Source organism: Rhinatrema bivittatum, chromosome 18 (genome assembly GCF_901001135.1).
Source record: "Rhinatrema bivittatum chromosome 18, aRhiBiv1.1, whole genome shotgun sequence".
NCBI classification, from domain to species: Eukaryota; Metazoa; Chordata; class Amphibia; order Gymnophiona; family Rhinatrematidae; genus Rhinatrema; species Rhinatrema bivittatum.
In genome coordinates, this window is record NC_042632.1 from 35,643,194 (window position 1) to 35,671,143 (window position 27,950).

General features: G+C 46.7%; 1 protein-coding gene across 1 annotated transcript; it reads right to left on the reverse strand.

Annotated features, from left to right (window-relative positions):
* Positions 1 to 15,483: 15,483 nt before the first annotated feature.
* Positions 15,484 to 27,685, reverse strand: ARSI (arylsulfatase family member I). The gene is made up of 2 exons (XM_029583905.1): positions 26,425 to 27,685; positions 15,484 to 19,987 (listed from the first exon to the last, which is right to left on the reverse strand). The coding sequence occupies exons 1-2, from the start codon at positions 26,727 to 26,729 to the stop codon at positions 18,586 to 18,588; spliced, it is 1,707 nt and encodes a 568-aa protein (XP_029439765.1). The 5' UTR covers positions 26,730 to 27,685; the 3' UTR covers positions 15,484 to 18,585.
* Positions 27,686 to 27,950: the final 265 nt, after the last annotated feature.

The following is a 27,950-nucleotide window of genomic DNA, read 5'->3' on the forward strand; positions in this document are numbered from 1 at the left end:
TTCACATGGAGCTCCTCAGATGTTCTGCATCTTAATGTGATGTCTCTAAGCCCACCTAGGTTTTTGGTGATATTATCCTGCCTTGATTGCGTCATATCAGCAACTTTTCTTCTTCCTAGGTCAGAGCACAACATCAGTGGGTTACACAAGTCATCCTGCTGGTAGCACACAAAATCATCCAAAAATTACAGCGTACTCTATGTGACAGCTAACCAAGGGGGTTATTTTCTAAACCTTTATCGTGTGCGTTAGGGCCCTAACGCACGCGATATGATGCAAATTAGGGGGCGGGGAGGAGTCGGCGGTGTTTTTGCTGCTGGCGATAATGTTACTAACATTATCGTCGGCAGTTGCACGCCGAATAACTACACCTTTTATGGTGTCGCTATTTGGTGCGAAAGCTGGCAGCCGGCGCACCGCAGTGGTGCGATGGCTGCGGGCTTTTGCAGGCCTGCCCCCCCCCCTTTGCCCCCCGCCCCCCGTTTTCGCAGGATTCACCATTCTGCGAAAGAATGGTGAATCCAGGCCCAAGCTTGCTGGTCTCTATGTGTCTGTTAACCAAGTTTGCTAATGTAAGAGCAGCACCACTGGTACCAATGTCTATCATAGAGACTCCCTTTGGGAGAACTGTGATGGACCTGGGAGGTCCCTTGGGAAAGTCCAACTGAGGGAATAAATAAATTTTAGTTATGCTACCAGGTATCCAAAGGCTGTACCACTGTTAAATATGAAGACATCCATGCTAGCAATGGCCCTGATGGAACTCTTCTCCTGGGTTGGGCTCCCCAGGGAAATATTAACAGACCAAGGGACCCCAGTCGTGTCGGAGGTGATGAAGCATCTTGTTAAGGGTACAAACCCTGTGGACCTCATTTTACCATCCATAAACTGATGGATTGGTGGAATGCTTTAACAAGACCTTCATGCAGATGCTGAGGAAGTTAGTCATGGAAGATGGAAAGAACTGGGATCTCTTATTGCTGTATATATTGCTTGTAATCCAGGGAGTTCCCCAGAATTCAACCTGCTTCTCCCCATTCATACTACCATATGGGAGAAAGTCAAGAGGGATCCTGGATATAGTCAATGAGACCTGAGAAGAGGAACACTCCTCTGGACAGAACCTGGTCAACTATGTGGTCAAATACAGGAACATCTAGGGAGGGTAGGGGTAACTGCCCACTTGTGCCTTGAGAAGGTTCAATCTACCCGAGCCCAAGAATATAAATGGTCTGCTATTCAATGGTTCTTCCAATCCAGAGACTGGGTCCTGGTACAACTACCGTCTTCCAAAAGCAAGCTGTTGTTTTGCTGGCAGAGTCCTTGTGAGGAATTGGAGAAAATTAGTTCCATGGGTTATAAAGTGGTCCAGCCAGATGTGAAAAAAAAGCACAAGTCTTTCATGTAAATCTCCTAAAGAAGCAGGTTGCACCAACTTGCAGCCTTGTCCAAGAAAAGGACTTTGGCCCAGAAGTCCTGCAAATCCCAGGACCATTATATGTGCCATTCTAGGACCAACTCTCCGTATCACAGAAAGTGGATCTAAACCATTTGGTAAGCTGGAATAAAGAGGTCTTCTCCAATCTGCCAGATGAGCTCGCCTCATTTCCCATTAATGGAGAAGTCCATTAATGGTGAGCTCACCTCATTTTCCATTAATGGAGAAGTCCATTAATGGAGAAGTCCATTAATGGCTATTAATCAATTATACTTAGGGAATAGCCACTGCTATTAATTGCATCAGTAGCATGGGTTCTTCTTAGTGTTTGGGTAATTGCCAGGTTCTTGTGGCCTGGTTTTTGGCCTCTGTTGGAAACAGGATGCTGGGCTTGATGGACCCTTGGTCTGACCCAGCATGGCAATTTCTTATGTTCTTATGTTCCTATGATATCATTACACTACCAGGAGTGGTGGTTTGGTAGTGACCATAGCAGTTCCTGGAGGTCATATGCCATGTGGTGGATGCTGAGGTGAAAGAAATGCATCAAATCGATGTGATAGAAGAATCCAATAGCAACTGATCTTCACCCATTATACTAGTTCCTAAGCCAGATGGCAGCATCTGGCTTTGCATAAACTTTAGAGAAGTTAATGAGGCTTCAAAGCTTGATGTGTACTTGATGTCCTGTATCAATTAACTCATTGAGTGTTTGGGGACCACCCAGTTTATCTCCATGCTTGACCTTGTGAAAGGATATTGGCAGGTCTTACTAACACTGGCAGCAAAACAGAGAACAGCTTTCTCTACACTGGGCAGACACTTTTAGTTCACAGTACTGCTTTTTGGACTTCATGGAGCTTCAGCTATGTTTCAACACCTACAGAATTTAGTATTGGGCACCCACAGATGGGATTAATTATTTATTTATTTATTTATTTATTTAGGGTTTTTTATATACCGGTCTTCTTGCATTAGATGCAAATCAAATCGGTTTACATTGAACAATTAAAACTTGCTTGAAAAAGCATTACATGTAACAAAGAACATCAAAACATGAAAACCTGTTGGAACAATAATAAAACACAGAGTTTGAATTGTTCATCTTGTGTGTGAACCAGGATCATTATTGAACAAAGCAGCTGGCACCTTAGGTAACGGGGGGCATCCTGTGCCCATCTCCCCCCATTCTTACCCTTCAACTTCCCCAGCAGCTTTCCCCCAACCCCATCATGGTCAGTCTCAACCACCAATCCCCCCTCTCCCAGTAGTCAGCCTCCACCCTCCTGTCTCCATCCCCATTCCATTCAAGCTGGCTCTTCCCCCAGTTTGCTGAATCCACCTCCCTCACCTTCACTGGAGGTTTGCTGCTAGCACTCCCCCTGGAACAGCTGTTCTATGCAGCCCTCATTCAGACATATGGTGCCTGTATCCTTACGCTGTTCTCACCACATCTGGGAGCTTTTGATTTCCAGTCACCCTGAAATGCTCTGAATTAGCAGGGAGAGGGAGGGCAATTCAGGAATATTAACTTCCTCTTTGCTCATAAACACATACTCTTACACATTCACAAGATCACTCTCACACACTCCCTCACACACACACACACACACACACACACTCCTTTACACACATACTTGCCCACTCACACACATATACATGCATATGCCCACTCATAAACACACATGCCTTATCATATATATGTGCCTACTGTTATTTCTAAAGGAAAACACAGCTGCACTAGTTAACTTGAGACTTTATTAGGGAAAGACAGAGACAAAGGGAATAGGGAGTGGAAACAGAACAAAGTACGAGGAAATAGTTTGTTCTGGGGGGTAAGAGGTCCATACAACTGTACAATCACCCAGCCACCCCAAAGTTCCAGTACTTTTTATATCTTTCATACTGACCAATCAGAACCTACTCAGAGTGTTGATTCTAGATAAATGTAGTGCATTTCATTTGAGAATGGATTAGACCAATCAGCTAATGGGTCTGGGGTGTTGGCTGGCTGCATTCCAGCACGTAGTCAAAGTCCTCTGCATTCTTTGTCTAACACAGGAATAGAGGAATACAGCACTAAGAAGTGTCAGAAAAACAGTGCACACCTACATCCCCCTCATGAAGGGTTTCGCCTAGGAACCCTTCACACATAGGTAGGGCCGTGAGTGCCTGTCTTAGGTTGTCCCTTACATCCTAAGCTAGCCTTAGGTGAAGGGATTGGTCTAATACACTACTCACACACTGACACACATAGTCCCTCACACTCATGTTCCCTCACACCACACACACACACACACACACATATACACACACACACACCTACTCATGCTCTCTCACACTCTCTCTCCCAGCCCCAAACCCACCAGCAGCAGCTGCCTTTTCCTTTTGGGCTTGCCCAAACGACAGGCCTCCTCTTTCTGCTGGATGAGTGGACCAACATTTCCATGCTCTTTCTCCCAAACGGAAACTTCCACTGATCCTTCTGCTGGCTGCCCTGGCAGACGCTGCCTCTGCTGCTGTTTCTGGCCCTGAGAGCAGACACTAATACAGCTGCTACTTGCTCCTCCTCTGTTCTTCCTTCTGCCTGCCCACACAGGCCCTAGTGACTTCCTCTTCTTCTCAGCAGGCTGCACTCGGAATTTACCTGTGTTTGCCTGGAGATCTGGCAATTCCTTTGGAATTCCAATGTCTCCGGGTCAAATCCAGAGAGTACCCAAGTATGGCTTTCACAGTTTCTCAAGAATAGCACAGGAGTTAAGGAACTATGTGGCTCAAATTAAATGAGAGCCATCAGGTGCCAAAAGAAAACAGAACAGGTGTTCTGGAGGCATCACTAGCAGCAAGCTCTCAGAGAACATGGGGGCAATGTTTATTGAGAAAAGAATGTCAGGGAATCACACTTAGGGTTGATAGGTATCACTACTGGCTTCTAGACCTTATGGTGAGGTGCACTGCTGTTGACATAGGGCAGGACTGATAACAGTCCTGGACCACTTGGAACAAGCCAAGCCAATAAAACTGAGCTAGGATTTTTTTCTCACATTTTCTCCTCCCCCAGGTGGCTCTCTTGGAGGAGACTGTGGATTAATTGTAACACTTGTTGGTGATAAGGTTGGGGTACCAAGAGTTATTCAAAAGCCTCACCTTCATGATTCCCCTTTGTTACTTTGTATACTAATTCCTTCTTCAGTGTGACGAAGCAGGGAGTTGGCTTATTGCCTTCAGCCCCAGAGATTAACTCTACATCTATGACTTGTTTCATCTTCTCTTTGGGCTTGTCTAAAGTTACCAGGATTCCTCTGCCCCATCCAGTCTGAGGGAACAACTATGGGCTCCTATGGGCTTTCATCTGACTCAGACCCACCACCTATGACAGTCCCTAAGGGCTGAGTATAGCTACATTTCTCCTGCCAATGTTGTCTACAGGCTTAGGTATCTTAGGGTCTTGAACGTATCCAGGTCTTCTAATGGAAAGACTTCTGGGAATAACATTTCATTCCTGTCTGAGCCAGCTGGACTGGTTGTAAGGTGGTTCCAGAGAGCCCCAAAGTCTGGATAATCACGCCCCAGTACAATGGACCAAGAGAACCAAAGGAGTACTCCAACTTCTATTTTAACCTGTCCAACCTTAGTAGTTTTTCCATTCTGTGTTGATAGATGCTGCACCCCTTCTTCGACAGGTGGACCACATCCCTGCTCAGGAATAACATCCCATGTTCCAGGTAGCCAAAATTCTCTCATTGACACCATCTATGCAGTCATTCATTTATCTCTAGAATGCTAGCTTCCCTGCCTGAGATTTTATCCTTGATTGGGAGGATAGAGGAGAATACCACCTGTGCACCTATCTGCTTTACCCTCACTTCCAGATCCATCAAGTCACTTATGATACAATCTGTGTGGTGTCTAGCAATATCATTCTTGCCAACATGGAAGAGCAGCATCAGCCAGCAATCAGTGGGTTTGAAATTTTCTGAAATGTCTCCGTAATGTCTTGGATTTTGGCATTGTGTTTTAGTTCCTCTACCTCCCTGGGTGGCACTCCAATACTATTACTAACAGTCTGAACTTGTCTGCAGATCTTCTGTTTAATATTATTGTCACTTGTCAGTAATCTTAAGAGTGCTCTCCATAAACTGTGGGAAATATGAGACCACGTTTTCCAACAACACCTACACTTGGTTGGGATGAAAGCTGGGCTTATTGGACTTTCTGTCCTTGGTTGTTTTCCCTTTTCTAAAATTTCTACTGATGGATTAAATATTGTTTATTACTACACTCAGGCCCATCACTGGGCTCCATGATGCCCCTGGAAGTTGCTGGGGGTCTTCTCTGATGCCACAGCCATGCTGGAGCTTACTCTCAGCAGCCCCACTCTCTCCTTCCCTCTCTTCCCTAGCCCTGTTCGCCTCTCACCTCTGCTCTTTCTGCTGCAGCCTGTGTGCGGTTCACCGATCGGCTGCCTCAGCTGCGGAGCACACTCTGCATCTGCGGAGTCCCATGCAGTTCCGACAGCTGATGTGTGAAATGCCTGGCCATGGGATAGAGGGGCACGGTGCCCTTCTCTCTCGATCCCCCCCTCCCCTCCCTGGTTATCTGGCCCCTTGCGATGGCTTTGCATGGACTTTATAGGCTTCTGGATGTGGAACTTTGCATATTATTTCCTATGGAGTCAGGCCATGGGTTTTAGAATATAGATCATGGGAGAGAATGGTGACTCTGGTTGCATACAAGCGTTTACATCTTGCTGATAGCACAGCTGAAGCATGCTCACTGAGCTTGCTTTGCCTTTTTCTACTGGAGACAGACATCATTATTTATTACTTATTATTACTTATTATTATTACATTGATTTATCACCTTCCATGAAGGCAGATATTGCATGCAATACACTGGAGATGGGTTGACATACAATTCCTAATTATGTGCTCATTAGTTAATTTCATTTATTGCTTACATATATCACAAAACCAGATCCGAAGACCTGATCAAAGAAGTGTACAACATCAATCAATATACACTTCCATTTTCATCCTATTTCTTGCTATGCAGGCTCCTGAAAAGCCTCTTTCCAGACTCAGGCTAGTGTAAGAACATAAGAACATAAGAAAATGCCATACTGGGTCAGACCAAGGGTCCATCAAGCCCAGCATCCTGTTTCCAACAGTGGCCAATCCAGGCCATAAGAACCTGGCAAGTACCCAAAAACTAAATCTATTCCATGTAACCATTGCTAATGGCAGTGGCTATTCTCTAAGTAGAAGAAGAGCTATTCACCACAACCTCCTTTCTGGCTTCCAAATGGGTGAACTGACCCCTTAGTGATCTGCTCCTCCATTCTGCTCTTTTTGTCTATGGAACATAACATAACATAACATATTATGTTCACAATGACAGTTCACCCAGTAGTTTCAGCTTTTGTTAACAGAATTTCTATTGCTTAGCTATTCCTTTAAACATGTTCTGCTGCAATAATCAAGTGCCTTTCAACCAAACAGGACTTCAAAATGCTTTATTGCTGGAGCAGTTCAAAATGTCAGGTAAGCAGAGGTACTTGGTGAGTTGATGAAAAACTGTAACTATAAACCATTCCTTTGCCTTACCCACTAACCCATGGTTTTATGCCAATGATACCCACCTGGTACCTGTTCAGAATTTTACTTTTCAGCGGTTCTAACTGAAACTTTTCAAGCAGCTTCCTAGTGTTACCTCAATCCCCTTGGAGAAGAAATGTTCAAAGCAGCATCACAAATGACCTCACCCGGAATGGTTAGTGCACGACATGTGTGAGGTCATTTGTGATATTGTAGCTGGTATGGACCAATCAGATCCACTGTTTGGAGGTCTTTTTTACACTGCGCTAAATATGGCAGGCATTATGGAGAATTGCAAGGTGACATCTTAACTAATTTAAAACTTGAAATAAAATACTTAATTGATACAAAGTGGCTATTGCAGTTTGTCCCTTGGACTTTCTTCCATGGTCCATAATGGGTAGGGTTTCCTTCGGCCACAGCAGAGGCGGGTTTCTGACAGGTTGCATGGGCTAGGAGCTGCATCTCAGCACTTTCATTACAGTAGGAGCTCCCAGAAGCTGATGCATAGCACTTTGTCACAGGTGACACGGATCCAGTCCTCCCAGTAACAAAGTAGTCCCAGCACTTTCCCGATAGATGGAACTTATAGCTGCCATCCTTCTGTTTTCATTACAGTTGTGGTACTAAAAATGTTTTCTAAAGATTGCATTTTTTTTTTTTGCTGGAGTGTATCCTTCCATACTTAGCTCTCTCCTGTTTTAAGGTAGTAAATGAGTATCCACCTTTAACCCTGGATGCTCTGCTCCAACGATCAGCCCTGTGCTGTGGCGTTAAGTAAATCCCCCTACATTTAACCTTCGGTGGGCTTCAACCCAGATCAGCCCTGCACTGCTGCATTAAATTAGCTTCCGCCCCCTCCCCCCAACACACACACACACACACACTTTTAACTCTGTGTCGTCTGCCCTAGAATTCAGTGTTGCTAAATGAATCCACTCATGCGGTCCGCGTCTCTTGGAGCCCTGCCCAGAGGCACAATGACGCCGCAGGAAACCTGGGATTAGAGTGCAAGTCACAACACACAACGGAACGAAGTGCCCTCTGTGGAAATGAGAAAAGCTTACAGCACGTGGCGCGTGGGAGGAGAGCAGAGAGAAAGAGGGAGCGTGTGCAGTGTTCTGGGAGAAGGGGTGCCTGCGGTTGATTTCAAGGCAGAACGAGCCCTCTGTGTTTCGGATAGCAGGACCTGGATTAGAGCCTTATTGTGTGACACAGAAGACAAAAGAGGCATTATATAGTGTGTAGTCGAAGACGAGGAGGGGAGGGGGGCGAAATAGGTAAAGGGGGCATGGCTGGCACAGAAAAGGACTACAATAGATCTGCAGCCTGGAAGCGAGGGTCTGGGTGTCTTGTGGGTGGCTGTGTGGGTGGGTATCTGTTGTACAGGAGCTCCAGGGGCGTGTGATCGAGCAGAAATGTGCCAAGCCACGAGGAGGGGAGGGGGCGAGAAAATGCCAGATTGTGGCACATAATGTCAGCAAGACTGAATCCGAAAGCAGGGAAGACAGAGACTCGTCGCAGCACCGAAACTGGGGGAAACCGTAATAGCATGAAACAATCGTGAAACTCACAAGATTGTGAAGCCAAGAGTTGAACATTCTTGAAGCTTTAGTTTATCAAAACAACAGGCAAAGCAGCCGACCCTTGTAATGGGGAATGCCTCCTCGGTAATAATCCATCAGAGGTCATCTTAATTGACGTCTACTTCAAACATCAACCCTTCCCGTCCCTTTCCTAGCTGCCAATACAGAAAGAGCAGCCTTCAGAGTGTCACCACCGCACGAAGATGCAAAGTGACTCAGTGCCTCTGCATGGCCAGCGTGCAATCTGCTCCCTTTTCCTCCGGTTGCAGGCAGCGTTTCTGAGGGAAGCCTCAGGACTGCCGTAATGGAGCTCTTCATCGGATTTCTTTTTTTTTGTTGGGGGAATAAGAGTTTATTAAAAGACGGTTCCTTTATGAGGGGAAAAAGGACACGTTGTATATATTTAGGCACCCAATAATGCACACCTAAAAGGAGTGGTGGATTAGCAGAGAGTGTGGAAATGCTTGGAAACGAAAGATTGTAAAAACCTCAGAAATATCTCGAACTGTCGACCATAGCTTGGCCGAGCTGCAGCGTCACTAGTGAGATGAAGCTAAATATTGAAGACTTATGGAGAGAGAGAGAGAGAGAGAGAAAGAGAGAGAGAGAGAGAGAGAGACAGCGCGCGCAATGTGAGCAGAGCCCCCGGTTTCCTGCAGTAGATTTTTCACGATTCTGCTGCAAATGTTAGCAAATTCTTGCATAATTTTGCATAAAGATTCACACCCCTGACTATGCAAAAGAAGTCACATTTTTTTTATATTGAAAACCAGTCGCCTTGTTTGTTTTTTAAACAATATTTAACCTATATGCAAATAAAAATGTAAAAAGTACAAAAATCAGATTTGTCAAGTGAAGACATATAAATTACAAGCTTCATTATGAAATGTCACTTTTGTCTTAAATTGAAATAGTACAATGATCCGTTTTATATTTCCTTGAGAAACTGTTAGTTTGTCTGAGTATATAAGCTTAAGTATGCTTAAAATGCTCTCAGCATCAGCAGTTTGTCATGCTGTTAATTACACATAATGATGTGTGCGCGTATATATTGGGCACATTGTAACAGACACAAAAAAGGGTTGAATTAACATAAGTTTGAAACTTATCAGCAGTGGTGCCAATCATTAAGGCTCCTATGAATATAAATGAATGCCCTCTCTGCCAGCTGTGGAACTCCAGCAGATGCAGACTTCCAACAACATATCCAAGCCTTCGGAGCTGGTGCATGGTTGGCCTTATATACAAGGTGGAAGAAATTCTTCTAAAGAGACATCTTTCTATCCAGGAATTATATCAAAATCACCTTTGGCTTGATTTAAGAGAACTTTGAAGGATCAAACTTTTGTAACTGCTTCCCCTGCCCACTCCAGCTTCACTCCTCCTCTGTTCCCTTTAGGACATGAGGAAAAGGGGGACATGGCAGAAGGAAAGGGAGGGGGGAGGGTCTCCATGTGCTCTGTGTGCTCCAGCCTCAGTCCACCATCTCCTCCTGTTCCCTGCAGGCTGATTATGGGTGGGTGGGGGGCTGGAGCAGAGAGAGACAGCTGACACTGAAGGCAGGCTAGCACCTTGTAGCTGTCTTCAAAGCATGGAATTAAGAGATGGGAAAGCTTTCAGGCATATTGATTGAACTGCAGGTTGCAAATTATGTGGCAACAGGCTAATTATGTGCTTTCTCCTGCAGCTGCAGAATCGTGGGAGCCTAGGGGCACTAAATGTGGCGTTATTTACCATTACCGCCACCATGTCCTTGCCCCATGCTAAAATGTCATGAAACTTCATCCCGCCGTACTAAGGAAGGTCTTCCATTTCCAGTCTGAGGGCAGTTCAGATTTGATGGTTATAGGCATTAGAAAATCGGGGTAGGCTCAGTCAATCAGATTCAGTATTCATTGGGCATTAGCTGATAGTAGAAGCTTGCTAGTGATTGCAACTGAAAGGTGTGTGGGAGGGAGAGCTATGTGCATTGAGCCTGCAGCAATCAGAGAGACCATTTTATTTTACTTATTTATTTAAAAATATGAAGAGAGAGCTAAAGACAAAGGAGAGAAAAACGGGGACTGGTAGAGAGAAAGACAAGTAGACAAGGGAAAACCCATGGAGAGCCCAGATAGGAAGGAAAAGGAGGGGAGGGGCTCATTTCATTTCTGATTTTTAAGTAGGGTGACCAACTTTCCATGGACCATAACTGGACACACTACTATACGGGGAGGTGGGAGGTTACAGACTGTCAGTTGTTGATCCACTGATTACTTGGCTTTCAAGCACCCCCCTCAATATACTTTGTTTTATAAGACGTTATTTCAACTATTTTCATAAACACATCAATTGCAGCCTCCCCCCCCCCCCCCATTATGCAGTTTTACTCTCCATCACAATTAAAGCCTTTCTATACCCACATACTTCCCCATTAACACACAGCCTCCTCTCTCATACACACACACTCTCCCAAACACACAACTTCCTCTCTTGTACACACACACTCCCACACAGCCTCCTCACTCACACACACACACACACACACACTCTCAAACACACAGCCTCCTCTCTCATATACACACTCTCAAACACACAGCCTCCTCTCTCAAACACATACTCTCCCAAACACACAACTTCCTCTCTTGTACACACACACTCCCACACAGCCTCCTCACTCACACACACACACACTCTCAAACACACAGCCTCCTCTCTCATACACACATACTCCCAAACCACATCCTCCTACCTCATACTCACATGCACAGTCCCTCACAGCCTTTTCTCTCAGACACAGGTGGTTTGCACTCCCTTTCCTTAAAACTGTCCCAGCCTTTCATGTCTCGCTTCTGCCACCTGTTTCCCAATATGCCCTCCCCTTCTCTTGTGCTGCCCTCCTATCTCTAGCTGCCTCCCTTCTCATGTTCGTCATTCTCTCCCTCCTTCTTCCCTCCTGTCTCCCTCACCTCTGCAGTTACTTCCTCCTTCTCTTTCTTTTCCTCCTGTGTCCCCCTGTCTCCTTTGTGCCTATACTGTCTCTTTCTTTCCTTCCCCCATCTGTCTCCTCCTGCCTTCCCTCATGCTCCCATTGTGCCTCTTCCCTTCCCTGTAACCTTCTTTCCTTCCATACCCCCTCTGTGTCTCTTTCCTCCATTGTTCCCCTTGTGTCTATCTTCCTTTCCCTCCTTTTTCTCTGTGTCCTCCTCTGTCTCTCCCATTTCCTCATCTGTGTCCGGTCAGTTCTTCTGATCAGACAGAGTACAGCACATCTGAAAACCTGGCTGCCTGGTCCAAAACCTGGCAGTCGACAACCCTATTCTAAGTGTTAGTGCCCCTGGCAGCAGGCATGAGCAGGAGATAATTGCCCTTGCACACTCTTAGACATCTAGGGACCTTCACTTTCATTTTTTCCCCCAGGAATTTATCAGGGTTTATTTTGACAATAATTAAAACAGGAAAAAATCAGTGGGAAAAAATTATTTTTCCAGGAGAATATCCAATTTATTTTGGTGGACAGAAACCTCCCACTGTTCCATTCCCTCCCAATCCACCTTATATAGCTCCTCGCCTCAAATGATTCTTCAGGTGATGACCTGATCCCTTTGCTCCTCTCCCCAGCATTTCCCCTTTTCCTCCCCTTCTGCTCCTTCATCTCCCTTCTTTCCAAGAATCCCACCAAAAGCGCCTCTCCCCTCCTCTCTCTCACCCTTCACAAATCTTCATTCTTACTGGCTGTGGTGCGTTCAGCCTCCTCCTCCCTCCTCCATTTTTGACAGCATGCTCATGTTCCCGCTCACTGCAGTGCAGCCCTCCACTGCCCGTCTGAGCTGAGCCAGAGAGGCAGCAATCCTGCCAGAAAACGTCTTCAGGAGGGGGAGGGGGCGGGGCTGCTGCTCATCCATGCTTGCGTGGGTGACTGCGAAGTCATGCTGTGGCCCATGCTTTGGTTCCAGCCCTTTCCCAGAACTAAACCAGCGGGCCAGCCCTTCTCCCGATGGAAGCCGCGCTCTCCTACAGGAGCCGTGCGGCCTCAGTTCTGTCTGACCTCATCTCAGTGTGCCAGGAAAGCTTTCAGCTAAGCCGTGGCTTTCCAGGCACATGGAGAGAAGGTCATCAGAACTGAGTGCGCAAGGCTCCTGTAGGAGGAGAGTGTGGCTGCTGTCAGGAAAGAGGTCTGAAGCACATTTTCACTGCTTGGATTTGAATACAGCAGGCTGTTCTGCCTGCACTGGCTTTGGAGAGGTCTGGAAATGCATCCACAGCTGTTCAAGACTCATAAAGTCCAGGAATGTATGGGTGAAAATCAGTTTAAACTGAAAACAAAGGTCCCTATAGAACATAAGAATATAAGAAAATGCCATACTGGGTCAGACCAAGGGTCCATCAAGCCCAGCATCCTGTTTCCAACAGTGGCCAATCCAGGCCATAAGAACCTGGCAAGTACCCAAAAACCAAGTCCATTCCATGTAACCATTGCTAATGTCAGTGGCTATTCTCTAAGTGAACTTAATAGCAGGTAATGGACTTCTCCTCCAAGAACTTATCCAATCCTTTTTTAAACACAGCTATACTAACTGCATGAACCACATCCTCTGGCAACAAATTCCAGAGTTTAATTGTGCGTTGAGTAAAAAAGAACTTTCTCTGATTAGTTTTAAATGTGCTACATGCTAACTTCATGGAGTGCCCCCCAGACTATCAGCCCACGTAATCTTCTTCTCCTGTCCATCCTCAAATTCATTTTTTTTTTCCACCGATGAGCACATGCCAATGCTCTGAGATGACCTCAGCAAGACCCTGCACCATGCAAGGCCATCTTCAAGCAATGGACAGACCAAAACCTATCCTTTAACCATAATCCCAGGGCTTAGGTCCAGTGGGGCAGCTCTTGATCTGCTGACCTGGGTATGGATCTCCAGGTGTTCATTCTTCCTCTATCTGGCTGCAGGAGGCTGCTCAGTTGCTCTGCTACCCGTTCAAGATCTCCAAGTTATCTACCACATCTCCTTGCAGGCAGTCACAGGTTTGGTGTTAATTACTTCTGTTTGTCGTGAGGAAATTCCTGCATTACTTCAAGCATTTTTTTTTTTTGCTGCAGTGGGACTCTACAGAGGGTTTCTACTAGTGTCCTCCCTTTGCTGCTTCCTCTCTGTTTGACTGGCCACAGAAGCAGTTATCTCACTAGCATGTTTGCTGCTGGGGGGGGGGCCCCCCTATAACTTGACTAACATGTGGCTTCCATTTATGAACTGATCATTCAACCAAGGCCTTTCCCACTGCAGTGCTACAATCACTCAGCCCCTGTAGTATTCCATGTTGTGGAGTATTTTAATATCTCTGATGCTGCTGCTCTGAGATGCACACCCTCCTCCTCTGCAGTTTTTTTTTTTTTAGCCTTACATGGCCCTCAGGATGAAATGTTTGGATCAATATGAGAAACTGTTTAGATAAGTTTCAATTTGTCCAAACGCTTTCGCCGAAAATAACACATTTATTTTAGTGCTTATCTTCACCACCTACTGCATGAATAAATTCAGATATTGTTTAGAAGGATTATGAGGTGCCTTGAGGACTGAGATGTCTTGAACTGCTGTGCCGGGTCTGCTAAGAGATGGCAGAGCCTGATCTAGGGGAATGAGGAGCGTCTGTGCCATCTGCTTTAGGAAACTTACAGGACAGTAGAGAATGCTATGGTTTATTTGTGCCTGTGACTTAGAAAATGCACGTGAGACCAGATCACCAAGTATGTAATCCGGTAGCCAATTATTAGTAATTTCATAAAAATAACTACACAAGATGGGGGTTTAGCCCAGTGTCCTAAGTTCTGCTTAAGCAAGAACAGAACACACACTTGTCATGTTTTTCAGCCTGGTTATAGATAGCAAAAGAAATTCAACTGAGTTTCGTACATGAAACACATGGGCAGATCTAGGATTTATAGAAGAGGTGGAAACGGTAGGGTGCCAGGGACCTCCTAGGCAGCCATTGGTCTTGCCAGCCTCCCCCTCCGATACTTCCCTATCAGCAATAGCTCCTCTGCTCTTCAACCAGGTTGAGCTCTGCTGGTAGCCTCAGGCCTTCTCCCAGGATTGTGATGACCCTCGCCCTCTCTCCAAGTTGGGGCACTCTAGGCAGCTGCCAGTTCAGCTAATGGAAGCACCGGCTCTGAACGGCGCATCATCCCCCTGCTCCTGCCCCCTCTTGTGCTCATTGTCCCACGATCCTTCCAGGGTCCTCCCCATCTCCCTCCCACGGATTCTTCTCCACCTACCCCCTCTCATTTCTAGCTTCCCTCTCCTTCACCCCAGGTATTTCTTCATTCCAAAATGAAAGGAAAAGCCCAACAAATTATTTTCTAATGAAATGAAACACAAGTTTTGTTTGTTGCTTTTTTTTTTTTTTTAATTATCATTAGAAAATGAACGCACACCCCTAGAAACTCCCTGTGTGCAGACTTCTGCTTACCCAGGCTGGCATGAGCTGGAAATTGCCAAGGAGAATATCGGTTGCCCCCCCCCCCCCCCCCCCCTTCTCTATCCTAGGTTGAACAGTGCTGGTGGGATCTAGAAATGTTATGGAATCATTTCGATCTGGGGGTAAAAGCTCACACTCGTACACATCACAGATGTCTCCTCCTATGCAGGAGAGTCACTGTAAAGTTTAATGTTTGAGAAGCTTCCCCTTGCAGGAGAGAACTTGACAGCCACTGCCCTATTGTTGACTCATACACTATTGCTAAAAAGAATCAAGACAAAGTGATGATAGGAGAAATATAAGTTACTTTTAGGCAAAAATGGGAAAGACAATTAGAACTATTGTAAAGTAAAAAGCCAAGGAAAAAATACAATGATAAATAACAAGAACACGTGTAATTCTGCTGCTTTCAATTTTGACCATGCAGTGCAGAAAAAGAGAAATGAAACACCGAGCTCATTTGATGCAAGGGGGAAGGCCCTCTTTATTTAATAAGTTTGCTTCCACGTTATATTCCTCCTCGTATGCTTCATTCAGCCAATATGCACTTGTTGATGACGCCCCATGTGAAAGATTCATGTTTTCAGACAACCTACCAACGCACCTTTTCCCTGATAAGGCCGGTTCTGGGGAATAAGCTCCCATTGGATTTACAGGATTTTACATTGTCAAGGAAAAAGCTGAAGGCTTTTCTGTTTAAGTTGCTGTTTTTAATATGGCTTTATTTTTATTCTTCTATTCAGCTTATTGACTGTTAAGTCGTTGCATGGTGTTCTATTTTTAATGTTTATGTTTCGCTGTGATCCACTTAGAACAGATGTTCTGGGGATAAGCAGAATAGAAATGATTTTAAATATATAAATGAGAGAAGTTGGGGATGTGTGCAACAGAATGTTGGCAATACAAGAGAACTGTATCATCTTGGTATTCCCGGGGGAAAGCATGGAAAATCCTCAGCTTCTGTTTACTGGTTAGCCATCATCTGGTATATTACGGCACATTCATTGTTCCAATTCTCACATCATCAAACATTGCCTGCAAATTTGGGCACAGAAATCTGGATCAGGAAGAGGAGGATATTCAAACTTCAACTAAAGGGTTTATGAAGCAAACTGTTAAACACAGGCTATTTAATGTTTAAGGGCAAATAGGTAATTGGACAATGAATGGCAGTGGGAAAGCTTTCTGGATAAATGGTATGCAGCGTCTCAGATGAGGCTATTCTGCGTTACAAATGTCTCACTCTCTTTCTCTCGTTTTGATTTTGCTGCAAAGCTTCTGGATTGACAAAGACAGAGAGGAAGGTATTTGAAGCTTCCTTCTCTACACATAGATATCTATTAGATAGTTTTATACCCTGTTAGCTTTCATATAGTCTTTTATAATCACTGGTTCTGTACATGGGAAAAAAAAAAAAACTTGTTTAAGATGTGCAATAACAGTGGGGCTTCATGCAAGTGAGCTCACAACTAAGCCAGTAGCACAACTGTTGATAATGTGATCAACACCTAGTCTTCTAGCCAGCAAAGGTCATTCAAGAGAGACCATCCTTTTGCTGACTAGTGAAACTAGGAATTCACTGGTTACTTTTAGCTTCCTGTCAAATAAGTGGAAGGGAGAAGTAAATAGATCTGTCCGGATGCCTGAGCAATTTTGGACTTGCTCAATTGTCCAAGTGATCTTGACTTCCTGCGCATCTCCTGTACCTACTGGCGGGTGCTCTACGCAGTGTGCACCCTGTGAAACGGTGGCATTGCATGGTGCGGTCTGCTTCTCTCTTTGTGCACCGTGCCCTTGCCCTCTCTCACGTTTGTTCTGCGAGGTGCAGCACGCATAGGAAACTTTACGTTATTTTGCTGCCACCACAGGAAAGGCTCTTTCATCTATATTTGTATGAAGCAATGATGCCATCCACTGGGAGGTTCACTTAACAGCAGCAGGCACAGCTTGCAGCAGTGGGAGCTTTCCTAGAACATGGAGAAGACATTCCTAACAATAGTTTTCGTCTGAATTCATTTGAAAGTGCCCTCACCCAGCAAGGATTCTCAAAGACCTTTACAGTCAGAGCACCAGAAATGCAGCCAGCATGGAGGGAAGGGCGGCTTCACGCCAGCATACGGAACAAACCCCAGTGCTGTTAATTACAGGTATTAGCACACATAAACCAAGGCACCAAGAGGTAAAATGTCGTGCTTTCATCATGCCTGAGAGTCACTGGTAGTGCTAAGAAAGCCACGGCTTGCAGGAGGGCTCTGAAGTCAACAGTCCTGCACTCGGTTCATTCAAGCACTGCCTCTCTATAAAGGAGTTGTCAGGTACGAGACGGCTTTTAAGCCTTTTGATGGCTCTTTCCGCCACCTATCCTCCCAGCACACATCTACACACACACATGTACCACCCAGTCACATGTCAAGCCTTTATGGCGCTCAGGAGAATATTCTGTGCAAGCACAGCCAGTCCTACATCACGCAGTGGAAAATTTTTAATGAAAGTTAAATGGCAATAGGAAAAAAAAAAAATCTATCAGCATGGGCTGAAAAGTTCTAGAGGGCCTCATTTTAAAGACAAAAATAACTTTCTTCAAAATTCACAGCAGTCTGCCTACACAGAAAGAAACTTACAGAGCATAATGCAAAAGGCATTACATCCATTTAAATGCACAGTGTCATTATTGATAACACCCTCTCCCACTCATACACACACACACACTTAAATGTACAATATCATAATTAAGAATTCCTTTCCTCCCACAGATACAATCACATGCCCACTACGCATGTATAAAATCACATATGCTTACACACAGCCTCACTCCATATGCACGTTATGCACACACACCTTTATTGCATAGGATCTCTAATATTTAATCCTTCTTTTCCCACATGTCCAAACGTACATACAACTGCAAATGCTAATACATGCATACAAACACAAGCAGCTCTTGGATAGACTGGAATATCCCATTGAGCACCTTGGGGACGGGGCAAATACTCACAGATGAAGGGGGCCTCAGCTCAATCCTCAAAGGAGAGGGTGGTAGGGGGAAGAGCTCAGAAGGTGCCCCTGCAGCACGTTATGTACCATTAGCAATCGATACTGAAAAGAAGAGACCCAGGCCACTGCTGTAGTAATAGACTTGGACATGGTCCATTCACAATGTGAGAGACCGTGTTTGATGGAGTAGGGGGTGGCAGCCTGCAGGTATCTATTCATGTGTTCATGTGTGCATGAGGATATATTAATTCATATCTGTGTGTGTGTGTGTGTGTGTGTGTGGGACAGAAGCTAGGTTTAATTGCATGTCTAGATTTGTGCCATGTACTTTGTGTGTGTACACGCGTGCCCACATTCGTCAGTGTATTAACACTTATCCACGTGTGGGCGTACGCATGAGCCTGTGTGTAAACATACTGCAGTGTCCACGAGTGTGTGAGCACTGCTGGTTCTACGAGTCTCTCCTTCTCTAATTCCTTGCTCGGGTTTCATGCCACCGGTTCAAGGTTTCCTTTCAGATCCGGTTGGACATGAGGCGAGTGTTGAGTTTCCTAAAGAATGATCTCAGTTTGCAAATCTTACATTTCTTCTTCCTATTTCTACTTTTCAGCAATCCGTCTCCTCCCTCCTCCCAGTCCTCTTCCTCCTCACTTGCCCACGGTCCCCAGGCACCCCCATTGAACTCTGGATTGCCACGGGGGTCCTCAGCTGGGTACCTAACAGGGAGGGCAGTCCTGTTATAATAGACTAATCTCATCAGCAGAGACTTGACCACATCTGGACGCTGCTCTGACAGGTCGTAGCGCTCATAGGGGTCTCTGGCGATGTTGAAGAGCCAGATGGCTTTCCGCACCCCATCAGTCAGTCGCTCTAGATTCCACCAGCTCCCAGGGAAGTTGGTCAGGGTTTGTGGGGGGATCCAGTCACTGTATCCAGGGTCCCCAGTCAAGAGCTTCCAGTCACCCACGCGAATAGACGCCTGCACTGCTGTATTCCAGATCCCTTGCCCCTCTTCCAAAGAGCCGGACTTAGCAAGGTTATAGAGAGGATCAATGTTGTGAAGAATTTCCATTCGAGGAGATGCCTTCCCCTCACTGATGGCAGGCCAAACATTGTATCCATCCAGCCCATCTGTGTCTGATAGATTGCCACCTGCTAAGGTAACCAGGGTGGGGTACCAGTCTGTAATGTGTATCAATGCCCGGCTTGTCCTGCGCTTCCGCTTGATTAAGGGGCTGTGGATGAACCCAATGCCTCGGACTCCACCTTCCCAGTAAGTTCCTTTGCGGCCTCTCAAAGGCCAGTTGCTACCACCAGAAAAAGTCTGTCCTCCATTGTCAGTGGAGAACACAATCAAGCTATTGTCATAGTAGCCATATTTCTTGAGCGCCCAAGTGATGTTCTTCACTGCTTCATCCATGCAGGTAACCATAGCAGCATATTTACGACGTGCCACGTTGCCCATGCCTCGATACCGGTAAATGTACTCTTTGGGAGACTGTAGTGGTGTGTGTACAGCTTGGAAAGCCACGTAAATAAAAATGGGCTCCTGGGGGCTGTGTGAGGCAAGGATCCTGCTTACCCTCTGGGAGTACAGGAGTGTAGAATACTTCCCACTCTGGTCCCACGCCACATTCTCGCCCTCATGCAAGTCATAGCCACACACACCAGGACCATCACAGTTGTCGTAAGTATAGTAGTCCACGTTGCCTGTCAGGGAACCCAGAAAGGTGTCAAAGCCACGACGCGTGGGCAAACACTCCTTTTTGTAGAAGCCAAGGTGCCACTTGCCTACCATGTGTGTGGAATAGCCAGCCTCCTGCAGCTTCTGGGGCAAAGTGACCTGGTTGAGTGGCAAGCAGTTAGGCTGGCGTGGTCTGATAATGGAGTGCTGCAGACCTGTGTGAATTTGGTACCTATGCAAAATGGAAGGGGGAGAGAAGAAAACAAAAGAAAAGATAAGCACAATTAATTCTGGAAAAAGAGACAATATTTCCAAAAAGGACACAAGTTTCCTTCTTTCCCAGTGACTTGTGCACTTGGAAAATGAGTTGAAGCCATCTGTATGATTCTCGACCCAGCTCATGTTTTCTTTGCATTCAGATTTTATAAATGTAATTAATGCGCATGAAGCACGAATGAGAAAATACATTCTATTCAATTGTACATTTACAAAATGTGTGGTTTATTTTCTGTTTGTCTAGCTTTTTCAGCTACCTTATGATGAGATAACCTCCATGTTTATTTTATTTTTATCCAATAAAATATAGCTCAATGCACGTCTTACATCTTTTCCTAGAAATCCAAATGCAACAAGCAACAAATATCATCTGCAGGTTTCAGCACAAAAAATCCAAACTACATATAACTAGTTTATTGTTAAAATGAATATTCCAGAGCTGTTAAAAAACGAGGCATTCACGGAGCGGGATGCCAGTGGCCAGTGGTAGGTGTCCATATAAAGAGCAGGTAGTAAAATACTGCACAGAGCGGCAGTAGCCACAGAGGCATTCACGGAGCGGGATGCCAGTGGCCAGTGGTAGGTGTCCACCTTCACGGAGCGGAAGGATGGAGGGCTGTCATCTCCCAATTAAATAAATAATAAAAAAACCCAGGGATGGGATCCATCAGTTCTAGAGGACGCATATAAAGAGCAGGTAGTAAAACACTGCATGGAGCGGCAGTAGCCACAGAGGCATTAACGGAGCGGGATGCCAGTGGCCGGTGGTAGGTGTCCACCTTCACAGAGTAGAAGGATGAAGGGCATCCATCTCCCAATTAAAAAAAGAAAAGAAAAAAAAGAAAAAAAAACAGGGATGGGTTCATGGGCTTATAGGTATTACCAATTATTAGGCTTTTCAATATTTGATGATAGTTAATGTGACTTTCAAGGCATTCTTCACTTTCGGTGCATGTCCGGCATGACTCCTTGCTTCAATGACAGGGGAAAAGAAAAACTGATACTTCACACATTTCCAGCATTGCCCTCTGCTTCATGGCAGAGAGCTATGCTGCCGCTTACCCAACTAATCAGGCTTAATATTTCACTTGGAGGCAGCTCCAGCACTGCTCTCTACATTGATGGTGGGGGTGAAAAGGGAATTAGAACATAAGGTTACTAAGAGCCAGGAGAAACAGTTAAGTATGAGAACAGGTGTGTGGGGCTTGCTGGGCAGACTGGATGGACCGGTTGGTCTTCTTCTGCCGTCATTTCTATGTTTCTATTAAAGCAGCAAGCCATGGCAATATCTTAACTTTGCACTGGAATTGGCCATTCAAGTGATCCACTGAATGAGTGGGATTTCTCCATTGGTTTTACTTTCCTTGCCTGTAAACATGTACAACACCTTCAAAGGTGCTAGCTCTATAGATTATTATTCTGTTAGCAATCTGCCAGAGTTTAATGAACAGGGAGGCTCTTCCATTAGGCAGACTAGGCCAGTGTTTCTCAGTCCTGTCCTGGAGGCACACCTAACCAGTTATATTTTCAGGATCATAGTGAGCACGCTTGAGATAGATTTGCCTATATGTTCTAGTGGCTAGGTGGTGCCTCCAGGACAGGGCTGGAAAACACTGGACCAGAGCCAGACGTTTTGGAGGTTTTGCTAAGTGGCAGCACACAAAGAGACACAGATCTGCCCACTGACTCTATTGGTCAGTGCCCAAATCTCAGGCAGCAGACAATAGCCCCCTGCATCCTGCTCAAGCCCTTCCCCTCCCAGATAGTGTGCAGGGAAGAGGAAGTGAAGAGTTTGAGGCTAAAGTGACAGTGCAGAACAAGGAAGAGCCACTCTATTCCCTAATCCAGCCCCTCCCCTGGCCTCAGACTAGAAAGAACCTCAGAGCACTAGCGGACAACATCTAGAAATCTTTGACTCACTGCGCGATGGCAATCAGAGAAGGCATAAGAACATAAGAAATTGCCATGCTGGGTCAGACCAAGGGTCCATCAAGTCCAGCATCCTGTTTCCAACAGAGGCCAAACCAGGCCATAAGAACCTGGCAATTACGCAAACACTAAGAAGATCCCATGCTACTGATGCAATTAATAGCAGTGGCTATTCCCTAAGTAAACTTGATTAATAGCCGTTAATGGACTTCTCCTCCAAGAACTTATCCAAACCTTTTTTGAACCCAGCTACACTAACTGCACTAACCACATCCTCTGGCAACAAATTCCAGAGCTTTATTGTGCGTTGAGTGAATAGGCAAATAGAATGTTAGGAATTATCTGCAAAGGAACAGGGAGCACAACTGAGAATATCATAATGTCTTTGCATAGAGCCCTGGTATGGCTGCACCTTGAACATAAGAAATTGCCATGCTGGGTCAGACCAAGGGTCCATCAAGCCCAGCATCCTGTTTCCAACAGAGGCCAAAGCCAGGCCACAAGAACCTGGCAATTACCCAAACAGTATTGGGTGCAGTTCTGGTCGCCCCATCTAAAAAAAAAGTCATAGCAGACATGGAAAAGGTAAGAGAAGAGTGACAAAAATGATAAAGAGAATGGGAAAACTCCTTTATGGTGAAAGGCTAACAGATTAGGGCTCTTTAACTTGGAAAAGAATCGATTAAGAGGGGATAAGATTGAAATTTATAAAATCATGAATGGGGTGGACAGGTAAATAGGGAACAGTTATTTACCCTTTCAAACAATACTAGGACTAGGGGACACTCCATGAAACTAGCAATCGGCAGATTGAAAACAAATCATACGAAGTATTTTTTCACTCAGCGCACACTAAAGCAGTGGAATCTGTTGCCGGAGAATGTGGTCAAGGCAATTAACACAGAGGGATTCAAAAGAGGATTGGACGAGTCCATAAACAGGATGGGCTGGGGACCTGTGACCCGGACGGGTCACTGTCAGAGACAGAATGCTGGGCTCGATGGACCTCGGTCTGACTCTGCATGGCACTCCTTATGTGCTTATGTTCTTAACAAAGCAGAGCACATTCAGATTCCAGATTTCACTCTGAGACTCAAATTGTATCAATTGCCAATCTCTGAGAAAACACTAGAAAGCTCCAGGCCTCTCTGTCACAGCTCCAGCCACTCCCCTTCAGGAAGCCTGCAGGGAGAAAGAGAAGAGGAGTGAGCCTGGAGCACACACTGCAGACAGCTGAACCACGCACAGCTCAGCCTACAGCTGTAATTCCAGGACTTGGGGGTTCAGCTGAGGGTAGAGCGAGGGTGTACCTGCCAGGGAGTAAGAGAGTGCTGGCGTCAGGGAAGGAGGAAGGGGAAGAATGTTGGGTCATCCCTGGAAGGAGGGAAGTGGTAGTGGAGAAGTGTTGCGACCGTCGCTGCCCGACGTCTCCACTACGCCCACCTTACATCTTTGGCGAGTCTGGCGACTCCCTCTTTGCCTGTTGGAAGTTTGGCTGCCGTGGCGTCATCTTGCCGTTCTCCTCCGGCATCCCCGGACCGGCTAGATGCTGCACTCCACCATGTTTCCCAGCAGCCTAAGGGCGCGCGCGCAGCATGGCCCCGACTCGAGTACCAGCAGTGATGCGAACCTCAGGGGCGTCCCCCTGAGGTGACGTCATCTTCACCGGATATTTAAGGTCTCTGAAATCGCTAACAAATCGAGTTAGCAAGGGCTTTCCTCCAGGTATCGGCAGATGGGATTCGCTCTCCGCATATCTTGCTACTCTGCCTCCTCGGACTTACTAGGGGTACCCACTCCTCGGGGGCCTTGCTTCCTCTTTGCTTTTCAGATCACAGTCTGGAACCGGTACTCGCTCCTCTTGGGCCCTCGTTACCGGACTTGCTACTGAATACCACTTCTGCCAGGAAGTCATCGCTACCTACAACACCAGTGAGTTACCATCTCTCTCTCAGAGCTTTCCCTGGAACCAGGTACTCGCTCCTTGAGGGCCTACTTCATTCCAGCTCCTGGGCTGCTTCTAAGAGACTATTGTGTGAGTGTTACCATCAAGGTTCTGTTCCTGAACTCTGCATACCCTGCCTACTCACTATATTCAGTTTCTCTTCAGCTCAGTTATCCAGGATCGCTGTTCCAGTATCTATCTGTGGGACTACAGCCCAGCCAGGCACTTCCAGCTCACTACTGCCACCTCTGGTGGTTCGATATACTGTTTAATAAAAGAACTAGTGGTCCCTCTCAGGATCCTCCCCCGGGGGCGTGGTCATCTGCCACCGGCCCAAGGATCCACCCACAACTACCACGAACACTAACAAGGAGGAAGAGAGAGAATGTGGATTAGTTGGGGAATGGTGGTAGAAGAGAGAAACACATTATTCTTTTCCCCTTCCCCTGAGCTAATCAACAGCAACCTCAGGGCGACCACACTCCTGGTGACCTAGAGCAAGTCACTTTGGGGCCGACGCAATATCAGCGCGAAAAAATGCGCATCCAAACTGGGCATGCGTTTTATTTCAACACGCGCACATCCCCCCTCTCCTGGGCGCCTGATGCAACAGGCAAATGAGCTGCCGCGCTAAAAAGGATGCACGAGGGATAAATTGCGCATCCCTGGCACGTCCATGGCATCGGGCACCCTAGAGATGTGGCTGTGCACGGGGTAAGAAAACGGAAGTTCAATTAACGAGCATCCGTTTTCATAAACCATGCACAGCCACGGGTTGGGAAAACAGACACTCATAAATTGACCATCCGTTTCCCTAACCTGACCACCACCAAGATTTTTTTTTTTGTCATGCCTCTTCCAGTGGCTCCTCCAACTTAGTATCACAACGATATTAAGTAGAAGTACTTAAAAAGCAGTATTTTTTGTTTTTCTGTAGAGATTTGGGGCGCTTCAATACTTAATGCCAACCCCGGAATTGGCATTAATTTTTGCATGTTAAAACATGCGCTCTGGGCACAGGGTGATTTTTTGCAACGGGAGGCAATAGCTAATAGCCTCATCTACATGGCATTTACATGTGATGAACATTATTAGCTACGCACAGGTTTGGACATGTAGTTTGGACGCACTACTCTCATTATTACATCAGGAGCTTTTCTAGCATGTCCAGAACGCGCATCCAAGCGCACATAAGGCTGTGTGCTTGACTGAGCACACTGCATTGCATCAGCCTGCAAATGTCCCTTTCTGTCAGGAACCCACTTATACTTGTGGTACCTGAATGCTAAAAATGCTCTAAGTTGCTCTGAGCATTATTTGGAAAGGAGGCTAAAAATCTAAATTTATTATTAGCAATACAGCTTCTACTGGGAAAACAGAAACAAAAAAAATGGAGAAGACAGAAACTTTCAAACTACATAAGCAGAATATCTCATGTTGGTCATACACACAAAGAGCACAATAAGCGCCCTCAGCAAATGAGGCCTGATTTTAGGCACAGGCAACTGCCTCTGGCACTAAATTTTCAGACGGCTACAGTAAAATGCGCTCAGCTGAGCGCACTGTTTTACCCGCGGTTGGACGTGCGTATTGGATGCGCGTCCACCACCCCTTATAAAATAAGGGAATTAGCGTGTCCAAAACGCGCATCCAAATCCCCCCGAAACTAATAGCGCTCATCACATGCAAATGCATGTTGATGAGGCTATTAGCTATTCGCCCGGGATACAGTAAAAAAAAAAAAACATGCGCCCGATCTGCACATTTTATGCTCAGAAATGAGCACCTGCCCAAAAAGCAGGCATTAATTTCTGAGCAGCCCGAAAAAAAGTGTAGCGAAAAGCAGAAAATACTGCTTTTCTGTACATCCTCCAACTTAATATCATGGCTTTAAAAAGGTGGGATGGGAGTGGGACCCCCCCCCCCCCCCCATTTCTGCATTAGGGAGAAGGAGGGGGGTGGAACCCACCACCTCCTGCTGCCTATGGATGCCCAAACTGTAAATCCAAATCTACAGACAAGAAAAAACAAAAGTCCTCGCCAGCCTGAACTCCTGCAGGGAAGATTAGGGAGCAGAGCGCCTCTTCTCGCTCTTGCCCTGTGTCTACTCCAAACTCACCCCCTCCCCTCCTGTTCCCCTGCCCTCTGCCGGGCGGGGCCGCCTGAGATACGGGCACTGGTCTGTGGGGGTCAACCGGCAGAGCCCTCTGCCCTCTGGGGTCAGCCCAAAACTGCTGCCTTAGGCTTGGGGGGGGGGGGGGGCAGCTCGGGGAAAGGGGGCAATAATTAAACGCTCATCCCTGCCAGGCAAATCACAAAAAGCCAGGCTGGCCCCTGCCAAGAAAAGGGCCACAAGGGGAGGCGTGAACTCTCAGCCTTTTTCTCACAGGGACGGCAAACCAGTGATTTCTGGGAGGGAATACACAGCCTTTTTTAAATTATTATTATAAGTAAGCTTAGACTTGAAAAGTAGGGGGTCAGTTTTACCCCCCAGCTCGGGGGATGCCCTGCGGCTTTACCTGCCCGTGATGAGCTGGCTCCGGGAGGGGGTGCAGATGGGCTGGATGTAGTAGTTCTCCAGCTTGACCCCTTCGGCCGCCAGCCGGTCCAGCGTGGGGGTCTGGATGTCGGAGCCGTGGTAGCCCACGTCGTGGTAGCCCTGGTCGTCGGTGAGGATGAAGACGATGTGCGGGGGCCTGGCGGGGGCGGCGGGCTGGGACTGGGGCTTCTCCCGGAGCAGGCTGGGCTTCATCCAGTCCCAGGACATGTAGCCGAAGCCGAGCAGGCTGACCAGCGAGAAGCCGGTGAGGGCAGACACAGCCATGCTGGAGGCGGAGAGCGCTCCCGCCTCCCCCGGGACACCCCCCCCCCCCCCTCACTGACCCGAGTGCAAATCCTCCTCCTTTTGGAACGCAACGAAAAATCGACTTTCCCAGGCGTTGGGACTTAGGGGAAAGAGTTGGAAAAGGGAAAGAAAAGCTTTTCACCGCCTCCTCGATGAGCCCGGCCGGCTCGCTGGGACATTTTGTGGCAGGAGTGCCTGGGGGGCTGGGCTCAGCTGCCCCCACCCCCCAGGGCAGAAGGCTCGGATCCCGGTGCTTGGAAGAGGCAGCCAAAGACCACAGCGGGACGGAGCAGGATTATTCATCCACTTCAACGTCTGACCCTCTGCAGTCCTCAGTTAACTTTACCATTTGGCAAAGGCTTGCATTTAAAAAAAAAAAAAAAGAAAGAAAGAAAGAAAGAAAAAGAAAAAAAAACTCTCGCACATAAAAATATAAAGCTCCAGCCTGGGTCATTTTTTTATTTACCAATGCGAAAAAGCCTGGCCTGTTCTCCCAAATAGTACTCTCCAGAATAATTGCTCTGCAGTCATTCTAGGGGGGGTAGAGGAATTGCCCCCCTCCTTTAAATTAAAAAAAAAAAAAAGTCATAAACTTAGCCGAAAGTTTCTCAGGGCTGCACCGTAAGGAGAAAGGCAAACTGGGGGCAGGCTGCGAGTCAGCTTTCTGGAAACTGCAGGGAGCTGCCCTGTGCCCGGCTGGAGATAGGGTTTTGCCCCGGCCGGTCGCGGAAACCCGAATTCCCTTGAAAATGTTGTAGCCTGGGCCCGGGTTCTAGGTCTATGGGGCCCTCCAGCGCCTCCCCGGGCTTTTATTCCGCGAGCGCCTGACCGGCGTCTTCCGAGGTCCTAATGCAGCTCCCGGCCTGGCGGTCCGAGCCTGATCCCCGCGCCCTCTCTGCAGACGGAGAACTTTTCCTCCCAACTTCGCGCCTTGCTCTCCGCTTTCTTTCGGTGCCGCAGCTGCTGTCAGCTGGCTGAGCGCCTCCATCTGGGATCCTGCGCCTGGATGGGTGGGGGGCACTGTGCATTGTTCGGCTGAAAGCTGCAGGGCAAATTCCACTTCATGTTCCCAGGCTGCAGAGGAAAAGCAGAACAAGCAGAGATTCTCTGCTTTCCATCTTCGGGGAGAAGAGATTAAGGAGAGAGATAGGAGAAGAGGGAGCAAAAAAAAAAATCCCTATTATTCAAAGAGGCCGACTA

Coding starts and splice junctions, on each gene's coding strand:
- ARSI (XM_029583905.1), bottom strand. CDS start 26,729: ATGGCTGTGTCTGCCCTCACCGGCTTCTCGCTGGTCAGCCTGCTCGGC. Junction 19,988..26,424: donor AGCCAGCTCATCACGGGCAG/GTAAAGCCGCAG, acceptor CATTTTGCATAG/GTACCAAATTCACACAGGTC.